This window comes from Lepisma saccharinum, unplaced genomic scaffold (genome assembly GCF_977018435.1).
Source record: "Lepisma saccharinum unplaced genomic scaffold, izLepSacc3.1 HAP1_SCAFFOLD_807, whole genome shotgun sequence".
Lineage (NCBI taxonomy): Eukaryota > Metazoa > Arthropoda > Insecta > Zygentoma > Lepismatidae > Lepisma > Lepisma saccharinum.
The window spans coordinates 18296-44864 of record NW_028143470.1 but is presented as its reverse complement, the minus strand read 5'-3'; the positions used below and the strand labels follow the sequence as shown (position 1 = coordinate 44864).

Genomic DNA, 26569 nt, shown 5'->3' with positions numbered 1-26569 from the left:
CATCATGGGCGAGAAGGAGAGGAGAGGGATGGGTATGGTAAAGGGGTGCGCTGTCCTTCTAAAAATGTCAACCTAAAATTTTATATTTCACACATATAATATTATTTCGGTTACAGGAATTTGTGATAATTGTTGATAATACTGATTGAGATTGACATACGTTGTCGCAGGAATGCAATAATTTCGGATTGAAGCAATGTTTTTGAGGTGGTAGAACTGTTTTTGTGTGAAAACAATACTTACAAGCATAATTTCCCGATTTTTATCTTAGCACGCTCTGAAGTGTCAGGTGCCGCAGGTTCGAATTCTCAGCAAGAAATGGTTATTTCAGTGGTCGTTGTTATTATTTTACTTACGTAATTATAAAAATTAATAATTACATACACAAAGAAACAATAATTTTATTTCAATAATTCACCATTCATCCTCATCGTCACGATTATACTATAAAGCGAAAGCCTTAAAGGTAGCAAAGGGCGTAAAAGATACGAAATAGTAGTGGTGTCAGAAATGAGATTTCAGTGGATTTAGTGAAACATGGGAGTGGGAGTAGTTAGGAAACAGATGAAGACTACATCTACTCTACATACATCTTATTTGAAATGAAAAGTTTCGCGATTTGGGCAAATCTGGTTTCAAAAGAACTAAGATGGCAACATTAGTAGAACTGGACTTCTTGCAGGTTCCGAAGGAAATATTGAGGAAGGGCCGATGCTGAGAGGGGAGGGGGCAAGGAGGGTGCTTCACGTGTTACAAAAGTAAACAACGGTTTGTGGGAGGGACTGTGCAGTGGGAGTTTTGTGACTGGTGTATTTCGTCTTTATGTTGTTTTCGGGCATTGTCAATTAATTAATGAAGCTTGCTCCGAGTTCCGAGGTGGCGGGTTCATCCTATCTGGACAGTGTGTGTAATCGTGCGATAGAAGATATTTTGAAGCAATCTTTCGGTTCGTTATTTTGCAGAAAAAATCGAAATTGTGGCGAAAGGGAGGCCAAAGCCTATTTTGAACGATTTAAAAACCAAGTCGTCTGCTGGATATGACCGACATTTCAATGTTTCGTGGTTATGTGGATATGTGCAGTTGTCGAAACTCTTTTGTTGGCCAAGTACTCTATTTTCGGGTGAAAAAAAAAAGCGTGTCGAATTCAGATGTGGATAACATGGACCATGACCATGACTCACCCAAAAATTCAAATTCAAATGAAAAACTTTTCTTTATGACAGCATCATAGAAGGTTTTTTGATTTGATTTGATTGATTTTGCTTCGCTTGTGCTGCTTTGGGCAAATTTGCGAAGATGGGGATGAGTGATGATATGATTAAATTGATGAATAGACATCACAAACACCCATGCCCAAGCTAGGTTTCGAACCTGGGATCCCAGCATCATATAACTATTTTCAAAATCGGATTGATCTGTTCTATAAGTAGCCTTCAATGTTTCTGTAAGTATCAAATTACGTATTATTGTGTCAACAACCAATGTTTGCGATTTCACTTTAGTCCTTATGTCAACATTTTTTTTCTGATTAATAACTTTACCAAAATCTAGTATTGAATTGCATACGTACCAGATTAATATTATATGAACTACTTGGAAGATATTGGGGGAAGGAGCATTAGGTGGGGAGGTGCCTAAGTCTCCCTTAAATGTCCTACTGATAACCGGTAACGCTTTTAAAAATCCACGCCATGCCACTGAGACATACCTAATATTATACCCGAACCAAATATTAGAACAAATTAGATTAAAGCAAATAAAAATTTATACGTAAATATACATTTTTTTTTGTTTCTGATATTGCCTATATTGTATATGTATGTATGTAAAATAATCTAACACAGTTATTTTTAGTGGTTTTTATTTTATTTTATCTGCAACGTTTCGTTCTGGTTTCCCAGAACTTTTTCAAGCTACACTAAGATGTACATACAATAACACAACCTCACATGGCTAGTCCCTCTACACTTCTAAGGAATGAATAACTGTGTCCTTATTACCTCCTAAGTTAACTGGTTTTTCCTTGCAGGTGTTATAGCTGGCTGTTTCTCCCCCTTTCCTCCATACTGTAACCTACTCTTCTTGTCTTCCCTCCCCTCCTCCTTCTGGTGGCACTGGTCATCTCCTTTAACTCACCTGGAAAGTTGAAATTTTCCATTTTTGTGCAGAAAATGGAAGGTGGCCCAGGAAACTTAACCAACTTACTTTCCACATGCTTTTTTATCAGCTCCACCAATTTCATTCCAATTTCCCCTTCATTTTTGTTTACTTTCCCCCTCCCCCCTGTTTATTCATATGTGTTTTGTTTCTGCCACTTTTCTCTCTATTTTGTTTTCCCTCTTCTCCTTCATTTGTACCTTCTTAATCTTGTGCCCATATGTCAACATATGCTCACTCAATGATGTTCTTGGATCTTCCTCTTTAATGTATCTTCTATGTTGTTTAATTCTGTCATTGATGCTTCACACTGTCTCCCCTATGTATCGTATCAATCCATAAGATTATATTTTATTTAAAGCCTCTCTGATGCTTCATGTTGACCAGGGCATTCACTTGTTTATCTCAGTTGTCTCAACCTCTGTGATATGTAAATAATGCAGTGTTGTGCTTTGCAAACTTCCTGATGTATTCAGGATATAGCAAGTTCCATCAGCCTATGGAGTCAGCTGTTTGCAATAGAGGTAGTAAAAATCACGATTCGGCATGGAGGAAGGTTTCCATGGCCTGGGTGATATAGAGGTGAGACAGACTAAGAAGAGACTGACTTTTGATTTGGATTGAGGAGAGAGAGGAGCTTGGAGAAAAGAGTGGAGGGAGAGTGAGGCGAGTCCCGATCAACCTGCAACGAAGCCTAGAGAGGACTTAGTTTATTTTTTTCTTCGAAATTATCATAACTCTTCAGATAGACAGGTAATTATCCTAACCCAGCCATGATTCAGGTTCAAAGGTTCATAAAACCCAATGAGTGACCATTGTCTTTTCCAATTGTTAAGCTGTTTAGTTACAGTTGTGCCTTTCCCACTGCCAAGCGTTTAACTTGACATGTTAATGACAAGTGCTCTCATCATCGGGGATGAATAAGTTACATCACCCATTGACAGAGGCGTGGTGTGCATGTAACCGCTAATATAAAGAATTGAAGAACCTGTCTTAAAATATCATTACATACATAAACTGGTAATATTGTCGTAAAGTAAATATTGCAGACTGACATTTTTTCTGACACCGGCAAAAGCGAAGAGGAGGACTGATCCAGTACCTTCCTCAGGCAACATGAGGAAAGGGCCCTGAGCCACCGCAAGGAAGACTTCGCGTAGCGGCAAATACTGTTATGGCGGGAGGAGAAGGCAGGTTATTGCCATGCCTGTTTAGCCACCACAGTTGCCGGTGATCCTTACCGAATACAGATCAGTGTTGCCATATTCGATTGACAGAAAAGCGCTAAGTTGCCTAATAGGGTCTATCTTACTCTGAAGGTGTCCACTCACACTGGGTAACGATGGTGCAGTGGTAGCGTTGCTGCCATGTAATCAAGGGAACCCGGGTTCGATACCCGGTGGAGGCACATGTGGTTCGGATCCTACTTTAAACTGTAGGTCCAGTCCCAATTAGCCTTACTGTGCATAAAGTGGACTTAAAATGCCAAATCAAAATAAAAAAATATCAAATCACACTGGGGAAAAGCAAACTACCAAGTGATATTTTGTATTTACACTAAATATCAGCAATTACAAAAGTCCTCTTTGTCCTTCTTCGGCATCATTGGCAAGAAGGATGGGGATGGTCAGGTGGTCCGCTTTCCTCCTAAAAATGTCAACCTAAAATTCTATATTTCACACATATAATATTATTTCAGTTACAGGAATTTGTCATAATTGTTGAAAGACCTATTGAGATTGACATATGTTGTCGCAGGAATGTGATAATTTCGGATTGAAGCAATGTTTTTGATGTAGCAGCACTGTTTTTGGGTGAAAACATTACTTAGAAGCATAATTTCCCGATTGTTATCTTAGCATGCTCTGAAGTGTCAGGTGTCGCAGGTTTGAATCCTCAGCAAGAAATGGTTATTTCAATGTTTGTTGTTATTCTTTAACTTACATAATTATAAAAATTAGTAATTACATACACAAAATAATAATAATTTTTATTTCAATAGTTCACCATGCATCATTATCGTCACAATTATCCTATAAAGCGAGAAAGGAACGTAAAATATACGAAATAGTAGTGGTGTGAGAAATGAGATTTCTGTGGATTTAGCGAAACATGGAAGTGGGAGTAGTTAGGAAACAGATGAAGACTAAATCTACTCTACATACGTCTTATTTGAAATGAAAAGTTTCGCGATTTGGGCAAATCTGGTTTCAAAAGAACTAAGATGGCAACAGTAGTAGAACTGGATTTCTTGCAGTGTAAGGTTCCGAAGGAAATATTGTCTATTGGGGAAGCGCTGATGCTGAGAGGGGAGGGGGCAAGGAGGGTGCTTCACATGCTACAAAAGTAAACAACGGTTGGCGGGAGGGACTGTGCAGTGCGAGTTTTGTGAGTGGTGTCTTTCGTTGTTTTCGGGCGTTGTCAATTAATTAACAAGCGGTGTTAATTACTTCGATGTTTCTGTAAGTATCAAATTAAGTATTTCTTTATTAGGTTAATGTTTATCGTGTCAACAACCAATGTTTGCGATTTCACTTCAGTGCTTATGCCAACATTTTAATAACTATACCAAAATCTAGTATTGAATTGCAGTCGTACCAGAATACTATTATACGAACTACTTGGAAGAAATGGAGGGGGGGGGTGGCATGAGATGGGGAGGCACCCAAGCCTTACGGCTCCTTCCTTAAATGTCCTACTGATAACCGGTAACACTTTTAAAAATCTCACGTCACGCCACTACCCATTGATTAATTGTGGAAGTGACTGGTTCTGATCCCCATCCTTCTGTAGAATGACACGGTATTTGCTTCTACTCTACTTCATATAACCCTGCCATTGCCAATTCATCATTCTCCTTCTCTCCTTTGTATTCATTAAACCATTTCTCATTGCTCTTTGGTGGGCTGAAAGCTGCGTAGTCCATACTTTGCATAGATGTTTCTTATCTTTTTCTCCATCTTTTTTTTGAATGGTACACTCACATACTTCTTCTCTTCCTGTGTATTCTTATCCTTTTCTTCTTTTTCTTTATTGTTTGTCTCTTTTTCCATTTTCTTCTCTGTTCTTCTTATGATGTGAATTATATCCCCTGCTTTGTATCCATTTTCCAGTGCTGCCTCCATTATCCACTTCATTTCTCTGCTTTGTTGTTGCATAATCTCGTTGCTCTCTGTACAAAATTCTCCCAAATGTTGTCTTTGGTTCTCCTTTCATGTGCATATTCCTTGTGGATTTACTCTCCCCGCTAACTTTTTTTGGTACACCACGGTTTCAAGTCCTTTTCCCTTCACTTCAATGGTTATATCCAAGCAGTTAATCTTTCCATTGTCCATTTCCTCTTTTGTATACTTTAACCTTTCATGACCTTCATTCAATCTTCTGTTGTTTCTTTGATTTTGGCTACGAAGATCACATCATCCACGAATCAGTATCACCTCATTTTTCAAGGTTTCCATTGCTCCCTTCTCTATCCAATGTATACATATATTGGCTAACAAACATGATAAGGCTAATCCTTCCTTCTGTTTAAATACTTCTCCTCCAAAACAAAACACACTATGACTTTTGCACACATCTACCCATCTTATTATGTTCCATATTGTTAGTTCTTCCACCTTTGCTTCACGTAACCATTTTCCGAGGGAATCCAAAGCAATTTCTTTTGGAACACTGGGGTACAATTCTTTTATGTCAAAACTTACTGGATCATAATTTTCATCCCATTCTATTGTTTTCAAAATATCGGTTACTTCATTGGAATTCTCTATTGCAAATTCTGTTTTCTTCCTGAGGTTTGTTATTGTTCTCAGACTTTTTGGCTAATTTGTATGCTGGATGGTTGTATATTGGCACAATGGGTCTCATTGGAATATTCTCTTTGTGTGTTTTTGCAAGTCCAAATGCTACTGGGATTTTTCAGTCTCTCTTCCTCATTAATTATCCAACTGGTATTTATGGTTTCATGTACTCGTCTTATTATAGCATTTAGTTGGTCAACTTTGACTTTTTCAATGCTAAGAAATGAATTCAGCACAAGGGGAAAAAAATAATACATTACACGAGAATATGAAGAAAACAAAAGAATGGATGAAGGAAAATAAAATCATTATCATGAAAGCAAACAAACAGAACAAGATGGTAATAATGAAAAAGAAGAACATGAAAAGAAAATGAGACAATGTTTCAATAAAGACGATTTTGAAAAATTTGTAAATATTTCTTTGTAACTAACAACATAAATTTACCTTTTTTGCCCAAATTTCCCCTGTAATCTATGGAATATCAATCTCAAAATTTTTTTACAGGTACCTCTCATAGAGTACTCTTTGTGCTGTAAATATCAAATTTCTATTAGGTCCCCCACAAGAGATTTAGGGCTCAAATTCTGAAAAAAAAAATGAAAAACTAACATTTTCAAAGAACTATAATTAAAAGAGGAAACCAGTAGCAGAGCTCAAATATTTTCTGCCAAAACTTTGGATGTATATATTTCCTCTAATAAAAAAAATTATAGCTTTGATGTGACATTACTTCTATACTAAAGAAAACACTACAATTTGATTTTTCTTCAAAATTGAATATCAGTTTTGGCCTTAATTTCAGCCATTTGCATTTGAAATTGTGAAAAAGGATACAGGACATAGCTATCTTTTTTTCTTAGCTGAGTTGTTATAATTATCTCAACTGTATGCAAAAGCCGAGAGTCACAAAAAAAAATGGTCACCATTTTTAAATGAAGTCAAGCTTTGGAAAAATAATGCCTGCTTTGAACTACCCCTGTATTGGGGTTAAAATCACAAAAATATGAACATTCTTAAAAATGGTCAAGTAACCAGTGCTGGACTATTCGGTATGGACTGACCCACACACATTCTGGACAAAAACTCTGATGTTAGTACAATTTCTGTGAGCTAGAAGTGGATAAACATCATAGTAATGCTTCTCCCACATATTCAACATTTCTAAAAATATCATGTGTACTCACTCATATTAGTGGTAATTTGAGTGTGTTTTAGGATCATTTTTAAAAAAATCAAGTGGAAACATTGGTTCATACAGCCAATACTGAAACCTGTGAGATTCTTACTATGAAAAATATTACCTTTCTGATTTATTGATATTATGTTGAACATGTATTGATTATGTTGTGTAACAATTTTCATTGTGGTAAAACCTGGGATTCCCTATCAAACAATTACCCAAAGTGGAGTGTTTTTTATCACAACACATTACTTCCTTTAATTTTTTTTTCTACTTTCTGAGCAAGTAAAAATGGTAACACAGTTATTTTCTGTTAGGACTGTCCTTCTCCTCTCCAACAATACCTAAATCATCACAATACTCCAGATAGTTTCCGAGATATTGCATATTTTGTGTCATGTGGTGCGTTCATTTACCCACCCAATTTTGGAAAATCTTAAAATTTTCAAAAATGTGTAACTTTCAACATATTTGTTGGACAAGTCCAATATTACATATTTGTCATATTGGACCAATTATCTATCAGTAAAAAATGTTGGAAGCAAATCTGTGACTATGAAGCAACTTTTTGTCTTTCAATTGGATGATTTCACGTGGAATTACCTATAAAATGTTTAAAACATAATGTCAAAAGGATTTATTTTCTAAAAATAATGATTAATAAGGATTCTGTTCATTATCCAAGCTGGGCCGTATCACGGTTTGTGGAGGCCCCTGGGCAAAATGTTTTGTGGGGGCCCCCCATTTAATATTATTTTTTACTAGGAGCTTTATTAGCTCAATATGTTAACCAGCAATTTTCAGTAGTTGAAATGGTAGATGTGATTTTAGAAACAGTAGTCATTCACAATCGAACATATCGGAGATAGGTTTGCAAGGAGAATAGCGCAGTAAAATAAAGTTACAGGATGAAAATTGTAGCGCTTTAGCAGCAGTAAAATTCTGCTTCTAAATGTCTACAGTAGCCTATATTATAAAGAGTGAACACCGTAACTACACCATATAGTAAATACTAAGGGGTTCAGAAGGAAACAGAACTGAGCAATAGACTGTACTTACGTACATAATTTATTATAAATGATATTATTTACAATTAAGAATAAATATGTCACTACATACGCACGGTCCATCTAGTGGACAATTACAGACAGGTTCATTGTGGAAATTGTGATAACTACACTTTCTTCATGAAAATTCCCGAAAGCTTAACACTTACAATACACACACTTTCTTGCCTTTTTCGCCGAAAATTCATCTACTATATCATCGAAGTCCAATTCACGAAGAAATTCATGTTCAATGCTTAGTAAACAAAGATTGGATAAGCGATGTTGTCCCATGGCAGAACGAAGCCTGTTTTTCACTAATTACATTTTTGAGAAAGATCTTTCTCTGCTGCAGTTTGTTACCATTAAGACCAAATACATTCTAAAGAGAATTTTGACATTGGGAAATGGACTGCGGAACAGGTTCTTACATACAATATTATACAGACAGTTCAATTGGGATGTCTTCCTGATGTTTGACATTGCTACTGCTTACTAGGTGTGCAAACTGTATCAGCTCATTCTCTAGCAAGGGTTCCACAGCCTGGCTACTCACCGGGAATTCCTTGAATTTTAGGAATTATGAGTGATTTATTGGCTCTGGGAATTATGCGTGAATTTTTCTCCGTAGATGCGAAAAATTGCAATTTTTATTAATCCAAATTAATTCATACATTTCAAAATGCCCCGAAGGAAGTTTTTCACAGTATCGAGGAAGGAAAATAAAAGAAAGCTGCTCGGAAAATAAAACAGAATTCTCTCAATCCGTTTACTTTGTTAGTGTCCTTTGCAGAACAATCTGACGGGCACAAAGATTATTGCAAGATAAGATGTCATGAAGTTGATTAGGTAAATATAAGTTTGAAATTCATACAATTAACAATTTTTCATAGATTAATATATTCCGTAACATTTGTGACTTGTGTTTGTAAATGTATTTCGAGACTGCGTATGTGAAATGACAAATGTAAACTCTGCACCTAAAATTATTTTTTAAAATGTATATACCATTTAATTGGAATGAATTAGAATTTTTGGATGCATTGGAATCACACAGACCCGTTGTATTGTGTGTAGGTGCTGAGAGACGGTAATTCGTAATGTTGGAATAGAGAAAACATGTGCTTGTAGCCTTGAATGTTTTGGAAATTTCACCTTGAAAACTGGGAATTATACTTGAATTTTGTTATGGTCCTAGAGTGGCCAGTGATGGGAGTTTCCACTGCAAGTTTATTTAGAATACTGAACCTCTTTGCGACGGTTTCATAGGGAAAAATCCTGTCTGCGAGTGATGAGGTGATTTGATCAATCACTGGTAGAAAACTTTCCACTCAGAAATGTTCACTAGGCGAGAGGTGGATTGGAGATTCATTTCCATAATCAAGAGGATACAGTTGGACGTTTCTCACCCGCTGATGGAGTGTTCCTTAGTGTACTCTTCTGTGCTACTACTTCTTCTGGCTATCTCCTCATATTCAGAAAACAAGTTCCTTTTTGATTATATGTCAATGGCAAACTCAAGAACTAACATTGGATCCTTGAGTGTTTTGCTCGTAGCATCAAATCTCTCTAAAATGTCATTCCACAAGATGACTAACAATGCAATTTCCAGGGACGACATCTGCCGTGAGAGCCGGTTCGCTTCACTTCTTACAATACTCTTCTCTTCTTTGGCATTGCCTAGTTCGACAAGAGCTTCCTTAAATTTTTCGTAACATTGGACAATGGCTTTTGTGGCATCTGCTCGGGGTCTCACTTAAACTCTTACCACATTCTATTTGGCACGAGCCGGCTTAGCTCAGGGTAGAAACAAGAGATACCTAGGGCTATTAGGATTGAGTAATAATGTTTATACTTGAAATAAAACACAAGGTTTACCCACTACGAAAGGTCTAAACTGAAAATATATTCTGGAAAAACATCTATACAATTTATAGTATTCTCTTTATTATACAATTTCCTTTAATTGTTAATAAGTTTATTTTTCTTTCTACATTGTAATGATTCTATACATTAGGCTGCTGCTTCTCACATTTCACAGGCTCCTACTTTAGGATTTTTACGATTCTGAAAGGCTTCTTCTTTCAATCGATCATTTGAAACTTCTTCTTATAACGTTGAAAGGCTTCTTCTTCTTTCAATCAATCATTGGAACTTCTTCTTATAATCAATCATTGGAAACTTCTTCTTCTTAATGTTGAAAGACTTCTTCTTTCAATCAATCATTGGAACTCCTTCTTCTTAATGTTGAAAGACTTCTTCTTTTAATCAATCATTGGAACTCCTTCTATCAATCAATCATTGGAACTCCTTCTATCAATCAATCATTGGAACTTCTTCTTTCAATCAATCATTGGAACTTCTTCTTTCAATCAATCATTGGAACTTCTTCTTGCAATCAATCATTGGAAACTACTACTTATAATCCATCATTGGAAACTACTTCTTAATGTTGAAAGACTTCTTTTTCTTTCAATCAGTCATTGGAACTACTTCTTAATTTCTATTTACAATCAATCATTGGAAATTCTTCTTTCTATTTACGATCAATCATTAGAAATTCTTCTTTCTATTTAGGATCAACCATTGGAAAATTTCTGTTATGGGCATATAACTTGCAATCATGTCATCTTTATATTATCTCCTAAAGATGAGTTTCTTTTCTTTCTTTTCTTCTTGGGTCTTCATCATTGCTTCCTTTACTGTTGTCATAAATACCCTGATGTTAATTCTTCTATAGCTACAAGCTTAAATTCCTTCTCTTCCCTTGATATGTCATATTGGAGACCTAACGGATCTCGACTAATAACAGGAGGTTAAATCATTTATTTCTTACAAGTCGATGCCCTGAACCCAAAAATTTCACTTATAAATACATTTCTGATCTTTTAAACTTTATATGTAAATTAATATGCACCCTTAATTAATATTAATTATTAATATATGAACTATGACATAATCATAAAGAGTAATAAATAGTTCAATTATGTATATACTTGCTGTCAAATATAAATTAGATTTAAATTAGTTGTCAACCCCTGGGTGCAAAGGATCTTTTCGGCCTGCTGGTTGAAAAACAATGGCACTAAAACTGAAGCAGAAGCAAATAAGATTGGCCGCAAATGGAAAAAAGAAAATCTATTATAAAATCTGGCTAATTTGGAGTAGACCTACAGATTGAAATGAGATCCGAAGCACTCTGCCTCCACTGAGGATTGAACATCAGACCCCTTCTTATTACCTATCAACAACAGGCGAAATTTATTCTAAATCTCTGATAAAGTAGCAAACAATCTTGTAAAGTATAGAGAGCCATTTGTTCTCTGTGAATTACAGGCTAAATTTATTCTAAATCTCTGATAAAGTAGCAAACAATCTTGTAAAGTATAGAGAGCATTCAGACCAAATCAACTCATGACAGTTACGACGGGGGGTGGGGGTCACATTGAAGTGACAAATGACATGGGCCCATTCAGTCTATAAGCAAGAACTCACCACACATGCACAAAAAAAGAAACAAGACCAAGACGACGATGCACGCCATTGAAGGAGCTTTCAGACTGAAGTCACAGGTGATAAGCGACGCAGTCTCCTTCAGTATAACGCTAAACATTCACAGTGCATGCAAGAACAACAAACCGAAGTGGCACAATGCACACCATTGAGAAAACAGTATAGTCCGAGCAACATGCGAGTGACATTATTAGCTCGTTGTCGCACTTTGGTTCAAAAGGTTGAGATTACTGAAGGCCTGCTTCCAAGTGACACATGTCACTTGTTGCATCTGTCTGAAACTTCTATGAGAAAACTGTACAGGACAAGTAACAAGCGACACTTGCAGATTATGTTGCTTCAGTTCAAAAGGTTGCAATTACTTCTAAGGGTTGGTTTGCAAGAGCCACGTGTTGCTTCCATCTCAAAGCTACGTTAAATAGGATATATAAACACATTCACGTAATGCATATACTTCTGCATGTGTGTTGTGAACAGTAAAGATTTTTAATTGCCACGAAACATCGAATATTTTGATATTAACATTTGTTTCATATTTTACAATTTCATGGTCAGATGTGCTCATCAGGACTACACCTTTAGTTTTCACGTTAGCTTACCTATGCCGTACAAGAAACTTAGATATCTGGGGCAGCTCACAGGCCCACACTATTTTTTCCTTTAACTAAAATTCAGAAAACCATTTTATTATTGAATCACTGCTTCCTTTGCTGATTTCATATGTGCAGTAATTTATTAATTATAATAATCACAAAAATTACTATCATTAATAAAAAAATAATAACCAATTACTGCACGAGGGTCTCACATATATTTTATCATTCACTAAAACTCACAAAATCCATAACATTTTTTTATTAATGCTTTTTTGTTTGAAGAAGTGCAGTTGTTTATTAAATATAATAATTACCATCATTACCAATCAATTGTACACTGTCACCGGCAGGAGTGTATCGAAGGAGACACATTCAAAGATGGTGCCTGATATGCCCATCAAATCCATTTTGCCTCCTAAATACATTTAAGTTTATATGAACATAAGTAGTACAGAAATATTGGGAAAATCCTAGGGAACAATGTAATTTACTTTCAAATAGTTCAAAAATCTAAAGAAATAAGGGTGGAAGCCTGCAAGCCCCCCCCCCCCCCCCCATCGGTAAGCTAGGGTTAAAATTGTATCCGAACCACTATGCAATACATGCCCACTGGGATTGGCCAATATCTGTCTTGGCTGCTACATCATGTAAACATTTTTAGCTAGTTGTAAAATATGTCACTACAAACCTGTAAACTCATAACAGCAGGGGAGTGCAAGGGGGTGCTTGCGCACCCCTTAATTTTCTTTCGCACCCCCTACGTTCAACTGAAAACAGTAACTCTTAGTGTGTCATATTATGTCATGTTGTGATATTGAGCGCCAAATGTTAGGTACTGAAGTAAGACTGTTATTATTGCAACAGGACAGCACTGAGAGAGATTCTGATATACATACTTTCCTGTACTGGCGGGAGCCTCTATAAAGGTCAGCATCCGTTTTTTTTTTAAAAAAATTTCGTCACCATTGTTGTTTTGAATATTTCTTCTTTGTTTCTTCAAGTTGTCTGTCTGGTTTTAGATAAATATCTATAGCTTAATGTGAGTTATGTTTTATTTTCTTTTTGGCATTGTTGATAAACGGTTTATTTTCCGCCTCCTTGTTCTTCCTCGCACTGAAGCAAAAATTTCAGCTGCTTTCAAATGTATCACCAGGTGGTACTTGGGAAAGGTATTTAATGGAAGTTCTAACAGGAAGGGTAGTTTTCTTGTTAATATGTTCTATGTATTTGCTCCATGTAACTAACATGTCTAGTGATCCTACAATTTCAGGCTTTTTTCAAATACTGTTAGGAAAAGCCCCAATTTTCATGAAGAAATTTTACAGTTCGTTGGGATAGTGCGACAGAACAGATTATAACGAAGATGAAGTTGCTCTGCACTTCGCATTTTGTCCTGAAGTGGCAGACGGAAGGTACATATTAATGTCCTATGTATTTTGTACCTCCGATGGTTACATTGAAAAGGTTCAAAAATTGATTTTAAAGGCAAGGATAATTTTATTTTGTATTTCACTACATAGTTCAATAAGACTGCAACGTACATCTGAATGTTTGCACTGTATGACCACTTTCTTGGAGACGAAAGACTTAATACTTATCATCATGGACGTCCAGGGGGAGGGCAAGGGAATAGAGCCTCCCTGGAAAATGGATGTCAATCTAAAGTTATATACTTCAAACATATAATTTCATTTCACTCAGTAATTAATGCTAAACCTTATCTACCAAGGGAAAGTAACCTGTGATTGCTCCCAGTTTTGAGAGTTTGCATGCGTGTTTCAGGTTTTCTTTATTTGCAGCATCACACCCACTAAATTTCTTTCCACACCCCCTCAGCACACCTTGATGATTAATCCTGGCGCCGGCGCTGGATAACAGTAACTTCAAGTGAAATAGGTTAGCTGTAATTGGTAAAAAGGCAAAATTTCCAGTTTTTTCCAAAAAAGCCAGCTTTTTAGCAAGAAAAAGTCCATTCAAAAAAGCTGGCTTTTTTGCAACTCTACATAAGAGCGCCATGCATTCATTTTTTGTTGGATGCCGTAGAGAGGCACTTTGTAGCAATTCGACATTACTTGGATAGCGATATACGACAAAAATCGCATGCATCAGTGAAGCCCAATGATGTTTGCCTTCAGAATGTCTGACAAAATGCCATACTACGGTGTTGGTCATCTGTAGGATAGGGCCATAGTGGTTGCATGTCCCCCGCCCCCCTCCCTGAACAACCTCATCTGGTTGAAAGCTCCATCACCTTATTGCTCCCATAAAAAAAAAAAGGTAAAGTGTTCCCCTGTGCATAGCACCACGCCATGAAGGCGTATAGGGGGTGTGGGGGTAACGCCCCACACTTTCTTGATCCGGTCGTGAGTGGGGGTGATGTGATCAGCATCACGCCCCTGACCGCCTTTACCCCCCAGGGTTTCCCCCAGGTACCCATGTTATTCGACGCTGGGTAGGCGCCGGGGCCGCTTCCACCGTTAGAAAAGTTCCCGGATTTGAACCGGCCGGGGATCGAACCCGGGACCTTGAGCATGGTAGTCAGACGCGTTACCGACTGAGCCACCGCGGCCACTCCTTATTGCTCCCATACAGACAAGAAAAAAATTGATAATTCAGTACATTTTTTAAATGTGATATTTAAGAGTTCATCAAATATAACAGTCCTGCCTAGCAGGTTCATTGCATCGCATCTACAGTTCCAAGTAACATTTGTCGATTTGACCTCTGAAATTCCCTCACTTTTCGCAGTTTTTCGAGTTTGTCGCCACGCTGTAAGTGCATCCAACACCTGGTCGAATAACATCTGGTTTCAAGCTGATGTCCTTTGAGCCTTAAATTAAAATCTATCAGAGCTCCAAGCCTGAGCTGACCATAAACCAAGAATGGCTGCTTGCTGCAAAGTGTGACAGCTCACTCTTCATATCATAATGTATCTTGTAAATAATATTTAGTGGAAGCTTTTAACTGTCCTAATTAAGTTCAAACCCTGCACCATCGCTGCGCATAAGCTTTGGGCATTGACTACGGGAAACGTGAAGGTTCTAGTCCCCAGGGGGAAGCTTAACAACTTTTTTCCTGAGATTTTAGCCTGTGTATGGGACCGTTGAACACCCACCATTGAGAGAAAATTGGGGCAAAGAATGAGTAGCATAACCTGGTCATGGAAAACTACGACAACAATTGGGGGTTCATTGTGTTGATCACACATCACCCTGTAACTGGCTGGAGTGATGCCTGCAGTCGGTACTTACTGCCGTATCAAAAATTATAGAAACTCGAGTTTGGACTTCAATTAAAAATTAACCAGTAGACCTACATAAACACGAGTTTTATCATCGTGCCGCTGTTTTTTTCTTGTTTTGCAAATGACCACTCACTTAGAATTCCTATAAATAAATAACAGGTTGTACGATCATGATAAAATTTTAGTACAGTGCAGGCAGAAAGGTTTTAAACACGTTTTAAGCAGCTACTGCTTCAGCACAATTCATCCAAGTATCATGGTTCATACGTCTTTCTCTTACGAATAGAACAGGCTTTCAAATAGTACCACGCATGTGTGTACATCAAGTATGAGGAAAGGGAAATCAGGGATAATTCGGGAAATTTCCCTCCGAAAAATCCCTTTTGGTAACTTTTGGGCCCTTTGGACTGGCCCTGGATATAGGTACCCGATTATAATCCTTGAAAAATATTATGGTCTATATGTAATGCGTCCACCAAGTTTCATTGCAATATCTTTAATAGGTATGAGGGAAAAAATATTTTGCAATCCTGTTTCACAATACTATTAGATACCAGTGCATTGGGTTCCAAAACCAGGGAGGGTAGGGGGAAGGTGCCAAAACTGGGGGGGGGGGGGCAAAGACAGTATATTTCCCTTTGTAGAAAAAAATTAGCATAGTGTGGGGGCAAAAGCGGCAAAAAGTAGGGAGGCAGTCACCGCCACAGTTAGATAGGAAACTCGAACTTAAGAAAAACAATCTGAACTTGAACACTTTTCTTGGCACTTGGCACGTTTCCTCTTTGCCAGTTTACACACCAAAACCAACAATAAATCACCAACAGTTCAAATAACGCAACACGAATAATGTACATAAAGTAACTTACTAAACGCGACACACAACGAATGTTTGCACTTTGTCAGCATAACACAAAAACAGTTTACTTTCCTCTGAACTTCTTCTTCTTCTTTGTCGGCACTGAAAATAGTAACTAAATAAAAGGTCATTGTTTCTTCATTAGCAAAACACATGTTTCACCAACAAAAAACGTATTATTCCGTTCAACACAGGTTACTTCAGTCAGAGATGTTTGCGGGCGTAATATTACGCCCAACACAGAATAAGTTTTAGTGAGTAAGGGCGTAATATTACGCCGAACACAGGGAAGGGGTTAATTTTCAGATTATTAAAATTTGTAAAAAAAAATGTTCTTATCAAATTTGCGAAACAACTTATTCTTAGTGTTGGGTAGTCCTACAAATACAATATTGATCTTTTTTGAAGGTCTTTGCACCTGTTTTTAAAATCCATTATCAATATCAATTCACATTGCGAAACAGATTTTGCACAGATTATATTATTCAAGAGAGTAAAGATGTACGTGGATCATGGCAACATCGCACAGAGCAATGTCCGTTGAACCACAGAAACTGCAGGCTGTAACTGCAAGTCATCACGTGCGTTACTGATTCGTCTTCTACTGGATCTGTGCTCGTTCTTGGATCATGAATGAACGGGTACCAGATGTTTCCAATTTTTCATCTTCGCCGAATTTATCATTTCACCCCCGAAAATGAAATGCCATGTAACAAAAATTTAAAAAAAATACTCCACATTGCACATGAAGTTTTAACTGAAATGAGTAATATTTTACAATATGTCAACGGCAACTTAATTGTCTATGCAAATTTTTCCTTGAGAAGGGAGAATCAGAAATCATTTAAATGCAACTCACCTGAGGCAAATATCCATTTAAAGTTCTTTCCTGGTCACGTCTTCGTGATTCTTCACATCCACTTGTTGTTAACCTTCGCTGATTATTTTTCCAAAAAGGTGGATTAGGGCAGTCTCTGTCTGTAACACGTAGATCCAATACAGATTGGTTACTCGGTGGAAGAAACTCAGATGTCCTTTGCCTGCCTACAGCCTCGTTTTTTTGTTTAAGTTTACTAACCAGTACTGGTGAAACAACACTTTGAGACACATTTTCACTGACACTATCATTGACAAAAACATGATTGTTGGCACTGCCTAACCTCTCAGATGAACTTTCTACAGCACTAAACAATCTATAGTCATCATTATCTTCAAAATATTCTTGAAGTGTCCTGTACATAATCTGGAAGAATAAAAAGCAACTTTGAATTAGTGATAAAGAATATCAACGATTTTCGAAAATAGAATTAGTAGAGAGGTGCTGAAAAGGTATGTGGAAGGACAAGCAAGAAAAGAAAGAAACACAATGGTGGAATGAAAGAACTAGAGAGGCAGTGAATAACAAAAATTATGCATTTAGAAAATGGGTTAAATGTAAATCACAAAATGCACGAAAAGAGTACATGGAAAAGATGAAAGAGGGAAGAACAGTAGCAAAGGAGGAAAGAAGAAAGTGGATGGAAGAATGGGTCACAGTGCTAGAAGATGTAGCTATGGGAACAAGAAAGTATTGTATGGATTAGTAAGATAAAGGAGAAGAGAAAGAGGACAGCTGTAAGCTAAAGGATGAAAGGGGAAACATTGTAGAAGAGGATGAAGAAATAAGGAGAATGTGGAGAAATCATTTTGAGAAATTGCTAAATGTGAAAAAAAGAAATGAACACGAAAAAGTGAAGGAAAAAGAAAACAGGAAAGAAAAAGTGAGTATCACATGGAAAGAAGTTGAGGAAGCACTGAAGAGAGGTAGGTCACCTGGAATAGATGAAGTGTCAGTGAAAACAAGGAGCAGGAGTGATTGGTGTACAGTGGCTGTACAGTGTGTTGAAAACAGTGTGGCAAGAGATTGAATAAAGGGACTAATAGTTTCCATATTCAAGGAGGGGGACAGAAAGGAATGTAAAAACTACAGAGGAATAACACTAATGTGCCACTCAGCAAAGGTGTATGAGAAAATATTAGAGAAAAGATTAAGGGAAGTAACAGAGCTGAACATGAGAGAGGCACAGTATGGATTTAGAAGAGGCAGATCAACAGTACATCTGATATTCACCATAAGGCAATTACAGGAAAGGCACTACTGCGAGTATGGAAATGATTTGATTATGGCATTCCTAGATATAGAAAAGGTATACGATAGCATGGCTAGAACAAAGATTTGGAAGGCTCTAAGAGAAGAGTAGAGGAAGAGATAGTTTGTAGAGTTCAGAGCACATACAAGGACAACAAGAGCTGTGTGAAGATGCCAGTGGGATGAATGCAGTGGTTCAGTATAAGTAATGGACTAAAACAGGGAGTGCTCTTTCCCCACTGATCTTTATAATTACAGTGGATACAATTAAGAAAGACGTCGGGAAGAAGATAGGAAAGGAACAGATGAAGGCCCTGTTGTTCGCTGATGACCTAGTAATATGGGGAAACAGGGAAGAAGTAGTACAGAGACAGCTTGATAGTTGGAATTAGGAAATCAGAAGAGCGGGAATGAAATTCAGCGCTGAAAAGAGGGAGGTACTAATAACAACAAGAAGCAGAGCCAGAAATGTACCAAGAAGAAAAATGGACACGGAAGAGTTTCAAATATCTAGGAAGCACAATTGAGAGAAGTGGAAGAATAGATGAGGAAGGAAACAGAAGAGGACAAATGGGAGGTGAACTCTATCAAAGTGTTAGAAGATTAATATGGAACAGGGATGTACCTATGAAATGCAAGAAGGTAATATACAGGGCATACACAAAAGAATGTTGCGGTTACAAAAGTTAATAACAAATTTATTCTCACCTTAAACGGGTGCAACTTACACCGACAGAAGCGGAAATTGTCCAAGTTTATTATATGCTACCAACAGTTCGATTCTCATGCTCACTGGTAGGCACCGGGGTCACTTTCCAAGATGGCATCATAGCAGGAGAAGGCTTTCTGTGTGCTCCGTTTTGAGGTGTCCAGATCTGTGATTAGAGCGCAGCATGAGTTTGATGCATGGTTTAAAAAAGATGCATCATGCGAATAACAACCAGGTGGTAGGGACTGTTTGTGGAAACTGGATGCTTATGAAAAGGCAAGAGGCCGATCTCGTGTCTGATAATATTTGAACAGAGCGTGAAGCATTTCAGTGAAGTCTCTCCAAGCTGGGTGTCCCGACTGAACAATTATGGCGATTACAATCTACAACTGGACAGAGCTTTACCCTCCCAAAATTTTCACATGAACGCATCAGTGCTTCTCAATGGTGTTCTTCCACAATGCTGGATCAGACATGTGATTTCATTCTTTGGGGGCTTGTTTAAGGTAGTGTTTATGCATCACCATTGCCCATGTCCATTCATGAACTTCATGATAGGATGACGCATGCACTGCAGGCCATTGCAACGAACATGCTACACTGAGTCTCAGATGAGTTTGATTAGCGTGTGGATGTGTGTCATGTTACCCAGGAAGCAAAAATGGAAAGCCTGTAATTAACACATAAGAAACTTGGACAGTTTCTGCTGCTGACGGTGTATGTTGTGCCCATGAAACATGAGAGATAACTTTTTTATTAACTTTTGAAACCACACCATTCTTTTGTGTATGCACTGTATAATACATACTAGGTATGTACCAATAATTATGTATGGAGCAGACTTGGACAATGACAGAGAGACAAAAGAAAGATGCAGGCAATGGAGATGAAATTTTTAAGGAGTATATTGGGGAAGACTAGAAGAGATAGAATAAGGAATGAGGAGATCCGACACATAGTGAGTGTGGTGAAGTTTCAGGACAGGATAGATCAGGCACACATGAGATGGTTCGGACACATGAAGAGGATGGATGCAGAAAGACTACCAGTAAGAGCTTACAATGCACAAGGAGTGGGAATAAGGCCAAGGAGGAGACCAAGATGTCGGTGGAAATAGCAGATAGTGGAGAGTGTTAGGAGAAGAGGACAAGATTGGAACACCACATGGAAAGAGAGGAATGGTGCAAGACCAGAAGAAAATGGAGACGGTTGACTTCTATGCCGACCCAGCCAGAGGAAGGAAACGGCAAAGATACTATAACATTTTGAAAGGAAAAAAGCAAGGGAACAAAATATATGTACTGATTGGGTGAAGCTGAACAGAAAAGGAAAATGTAATATGTAAACTGTAAATACACTTAAATTTCTCATGATTTAAAATTCAAAAATTTTTATAAACAAAAATAGCAAAAATTTTGTGTTGAATAAAATAGAAAATACTAATAATCATGTTATGTATGATGCTAAAGAACATATAAGCAATTCTAATCATGTTTCTTTAAATAAAAATTATGATTTTTATCTACCCTGCACACCAGCTATGAATGGGAGCAGTAAAGATAAAAAAACTGCAGACAATTTGTTTCATTCCAGTGCATTATTCACCAACAAGCACCACAGGGAAGTTTTTGAAAACAAATGACAGTATGAAACTCAAGAAAATTGTGAACAAAATAACAGCAGATGTTCTGTAAAAGCACTTATTCAAATTGCTACATGATTAACTGGACCTACTGCTCAATATTGAGGTACAGTGCTTGTGTAGGGAAATATTTCTACATTTCAATGAAATGCTACCTGCAGTCGTGGAGTTTTATACAGAACGGAGTGAACCATGCTACCTTCAACTAGAACATTCAGTCTGGTTGCAGAATTCCACATTTCTGATGGACATAACAGAAAAATTAAAAACAAATTTAACAAATGTAGTGCACAGTTAAGGACTTACAATAATAACAGGTTGGTAAGGCAAAGTTCCCCATGCATATAGCACCATGCCATGAAGGCACATTTAGGGGGAGTGGGGAGGGGGGTAGGGCCCCAAACATTCTCGATCTGTGCTGTCACTGTGAAGGTGATGTGATCAGCACCACGTTCCGGCCACCTTTACCACTCAGATATCCATTAATTTGAGGCTTGGTGACCCCTGAGGGACTTTTAAGCAGGGACAAGGCCAGAAGAATTCCAACCTTAGATCACTCACCCCGGGAACCGAACCCAGGTCTTCTGAGTAGCAGGCAGACACCCTACCGACAAGACCACCATCGCTCTTAGGTTAAGACTTGGCAGAAATTATGTTAAATATGCAAGCATTTTACAGGATGCTTCAGTTATGGGAAATTGGAGCGAATTTACAACACCGGACTCCTCCCCGATTTTTGTAATATTTTGCATACTCACTAATTGAGGCCTCCGATAAATTTCTAATATCCGGAAAACGGCTGAAATTTGCTACCTCATTTAATTTCAATATTCGTACTTACATATTCTGCATTGAGAAACATTGTTGAAGTTGGCATTTCGCTTATTTCACGGAAATAAGCTCTATTTGCGACATATCGAGTAAGTGTTCATTGTTTCTTTTTGCCTTCGGTAACATGCAAAATGGCAGTCACAATTTCACTACCGTAGTCGGCATGCAGTGTTTCCACTCCACTCCACCCAAAAATACCTATGTAGCCCCACAAACCATTTCCGGTTAGGTTAGGTTGGGTCACGTTTAGGATAGAATAGTTAAAAATTGGTTTAGAAAAAAAAATGCGTAGCCCCACAAACCATTTGCAGAAACGTACCTTCTTCAGTTACAAAAACACGTGTTTGGAAACACTGGCCGAGATTACGTCATCACACACAGGCAACATCCGACTGGAAGGAAATGGATGCAACAGCTTTCGTGCATCGGTCACACATTTATATCGAAAAATAGATGATTTACCGGCAAAATTCAATGAACGATGCCAGAAAACATTTCCCCGAACTTCCACAACTATAAAGAAAATGCATTCGGTACTTCCACAACTATAAAGAAAATGCATTCGGTAAGTAATTTCTCCTGTAAATTTGATTAAATCCGTTTTCCGGATATAAGAAATTTACCGAGGCCTCCTAATAACGAATTTGAAGTTAAAATGTGGGGGTAACATGTAGAAATTGCAATTGAGTAGTCCGTGATTGGAACAGAAACCCTGGATTTCTCCACTAAAACAATGTTTATTGCAATATTTTAAGGTTTAGAACGAAATTAATATAATTATGTTTGCCTAACCTAACCGTGAATGGTTTGTGGGGCACCATAAAAAATGTCAGTTTCGTAGCACTTGAGAGACAAATTTTAACTACACAATCGTGATCAAGTGTCCTAAATTATTGACTACGCGAAATATGAACGAATACCCTGTATTATTAATATGTACCCAACTCAAAGTTACTAAAAAAAGCTCGTATAAATTTACAATACTGGAAGTTTCTCCAATTGCTTTCAAATTCGGCATACTCACTAATTTTGGCCTCGTAATCACAAATCTGCAGTTAAAAATTGGCGGTCACGTCTACAAATTACAAAATAACCTTGTCAATTACCACTGTGATTCTCCATACACTAACATGGTAACAATATGATGACGTCTTCCTTTCCACAACACTGTCTTGCTACCAACATTGCTCAATTGTTGTGTAATAAGTGAGAGCGTTGATTTGCATGTGAGAAAATGGCATCTTTGCTCCACGAACCATACATGGTAAGGTTAGGTTAGACAAGCATAGTTAAAATTAAGGGTCATCATAAACATAGTTTTGAAATGCTAATCATTGCAAAAAATAGTTGATTTCTTCATAAATCAAGGGCGTTTACTCGTTCACGGACCCACTTTTTTCGACTTATTTCTAGACGTGACCGCCAAATTTTAACTGCAGATTCATGATTACGAGGCCAAAATCAGTGAGCATGCTGAATTTGAAAGGAATTGAAGATACTTCTGGTACTGTAAATTCACTCCAAAAAACGTACGAAAGAAAGAACTTTATTAAATGTAAATTAAAGTAAATGTACTTTACCCAAGGTGTCAAAACACTTCCGCCTGTGAAAGAAAAGCTGAAAAAAACTGGCCCATCACAGGTCTACTGTAGTAAATACATTGTTCAAATTTTTTCAAGTTTGAGGGAGTAATTACAGAAACATTTTCAAGAAAATTGAACTTCTGCCACAGGTCATCGTATCACCTTTTATGAATATTGATACTGAGGAATTTTCAACTTATGTTGTGCAACGATTTAAAGCAGAAATGGAGCTCATAGTTCTTCAAAGCGATTTGTCACTGAAACCCCTAGACTCAAATTCAAGTATGATCTGATCCTTTTGTCTCAAAGGAAAAGTACTGTAGTTCAGGTTGCACTATGAGGGGTGCATAATTAATTGATTGATTGATTTGGTGTTTTAAGTCCACTTTATGCACAGTAAGGCTAATCGGGACTGGACCTACAGTTTAAAGTGGGATGTGAACCACTATGTATGTGCCTCCACTGGGTATCGAACCCCTTGATTACAAGGCGACGACAATACCTCTGCACCATCAGGGAGATGAGAGGTGCTTAACTCTACTTGCTTGTGTGAGGTTTCTTTCTTAATAATAATAAAAAAAAAATAAAAAAGAAACAACCTTGGAGGTGGTTACAACCTGTTCTGAAACACACTAAGAGATTTTTAGGTCCAAGTTCAGTTTGTTTTATTAGGATTTCATCATGCTATGAACGCAATTTTAAAATGGATCAATTTTGATTTACTTCTGTTAACCCATACTGTGGAGTTATAGCGATATATGCTTTCGTAGTTAGGTTAGGCGGGCCAGGTTTGGTTCTCTTAGCATAAAAATAAAGGTACTACTATGATATTCCCCGGACAGATTTCTTCATTTTTACAGAAGAAACTACTCATGGTAAAAAGTTCCTGTAGCATTGTATAACATCTGGAAGGTGTTTTGTGTGATGTAACGGATTTCTTCAAATTTAAAAGTTTGGGGCTCATTTGGGGGCAGGTGACTCCGGCCAATTTCTAACATGCCCTTAACAGGGACTCTATAGATAAAGCCGGGGAGCCGGAGCGGACCGGAGGCGGGGCCACGTTAGCAGTTTGGGGCGGTAGGTCAATTACCCTAGGGGCAGAGCCCAAAATCGGTGGGAAATTTGGACTCAAAAATTTCAAACAAAAATATTCTTAGTTTAAATTTCCCACCGATTCCGGGATGAAAAACGTGAATACACCTTAAAGAATGTTCCGCGAAGCAGATAGGTAGGTACAAATGTCAAAAATTGACAAAACGAAGAAGTTATAGGTGTCCGGGGAATATCAGTTTTTTACAAATAAAGTCCCTAAATGCATTCTACTAAGGTTCTGATGTCCTTCTACATGAATTCCCACTAGTCTACGATACTTCCAGTCGCTTGTCAATGGAAAATACATTGTCCATAGGAAGCATGCATGCTTGCATAATGCAATTTTTAAGTTGTTTAACAAGAGATTTTCGATTTTTTTAACGAAATTAGTATTTTCCAATCTAGGAAGTAAGCATTGCACACCCCGAGAATTATGTTGAACGACAGATTTCAAAGTTTTACGTAATATAAAATTAATTTCAGCGCGCGGAAAACAAATAATGTCGGTAACAGATTCATGCATCGGAGACATTTAAATCGGATATTTTGTCTTTCTCGTGGTTTGTACTTACCAATTATGTATTGCGGAACATAGTGGAAGGTGCCAATATGCTTTTTGCATGAAAACAAACACTTTTTCTGCTAAAATAAACCATTTTCCTTAATGCTACGGAAAGCACGTCACGGTGCGATATCGCTTGCTTTGCGAATTGTAACGCTTCTTTTGTTTTCGAATATCAATGTTTCCAACTCTATTGTGCATGAAAGTTGTAAAAAACCGGGGATCAAAAACCATGCACGGGTAGCCCCACAACCCATTGACGTTAGCCCCAAAAACCATCCACGGGTAGCCCCACAAACCATTGACGTTAGCCCCAAAAACCATATACGGGTAGCCCCACGAACCATTCACACGAGGTTAGGTTAGGCCTGTTAGGTTAGGTTCCATTAGCACCCATTTCACCCCTAAATTCATCGAAAAACCATTTTCCTTTCTCGACAAAAAACCGCGCGTTTCTAGAAGGAAAAAAAATCACGTTTCTCGAAAAAAATCGCGCGTTTGGAAACCCTGATTCCACTAGCGAGATCGCGTGACTTCCGACGCTAGAGCCATCTGCAGGTACATCTTGGAAACAACGGCTTGATGTTGTCGATTTTCACAAAATGCGCAATATTATTACATGAAAAGTGATTATTTATTGTTCTGCTGCATTGTAGGATGAAGTTTTAGGAAGAATATATATCGACGGAGGTTGTAAACCTTAGAGAAACTCATTTCCGTAAGTAGTTTCTTGTGTAAAATTGAAGAAATGTGTCTCCGGTGCATGAAACTGTTACCATAATGTCAAAGTATGGCCCGCGTAAGTGTAAACCTGCCTTCTCGGACTACTTTCGCTGTATGCACACAAAAGTAGTGAATGAATACGTCGGAAATTGTTATCAACTCTAAACTTAACACTCCTAACCTAAAGACCTAAAATTATAGCTGATGTTGTGGAAAGTCATGTTGGATGCTATATTCTCTTGCGCTGAAGCCTTCAAGCTGTTCTGCTTCACGGCAATATAACACGCTAAGGTAACAGATGCACTCTACTTATTTTACAGTAACACATTTCCGCGAGCTAAAAACAACTGAAAACGTTCATAAAAAACTTAATCTTCATAATCCATACAAAATATTTACTTTGTAGAGTGGGGTACCAAAGGGGTCAAGTGTCCCATTAAATAAGCACATAAGCTTTACCACAGCTAAATACTCACGTAAAATTACATAAATAGATGCTTTTAACATATCCACATGGCGAGATCACATACAAATAGCGCAGGAAACACAACACAAATCCTTACTCTTCTTATCACAGATTCTTCTTATATGTGATCAATTTCATTCCCAGATTCGCGCGTAATCAGCGTTTCCATCCACAATTGTTGTTTTTTTCTTGGAAGAACGACGTCTAACAAAATGTAGCCAAATCACTTATCGGACATGGTATTGAACACCGTAGACTGCTGACGTTGTTTTAGCATAGAAAAGTTAGGTCAAGGTAGATCGGGACGGGAAATTCTTTAAATCCCGACATTCGGGACGGGGAAAATTCTCAATTTCCCGAAAAAGTCGGAAAATTTTCGGGACGGGATGTGTTCGAAATTTCCCAAAGCTCTTGAAATCTCGAATTCTACTCGTAAT

General features: G+C 37.6%; 1 protein-coding gene across 1 annotated transcript in view; it reads right to left on the bottom strand.

The window, feature by feature from the left end:
• The window catches only part of LOC145983332 (uncharacterized), a gene marked incomplete at its 3' end in the record, with an annotated part of 66057 nt that extends 39738 nt beyond the window's left edge, over positions 1-26319 (bottom strand). The window contains exons 1-2 of the mRNA XM_083116473.1: positions 26143-26319; positions 17256-17639 (exon numbers count right to left, since the gene is read on the bottom strand). Coding sequence (XP_082972599.1) covers positions 17256-17636 — 381 coding nt within the window. The remainder of the gene's footprint in view (positions 1-17255; positions 17640-26142) is intronic.
• Between the last annotated feature and the right edge of the window lie 250 nt (positions 26320-26569).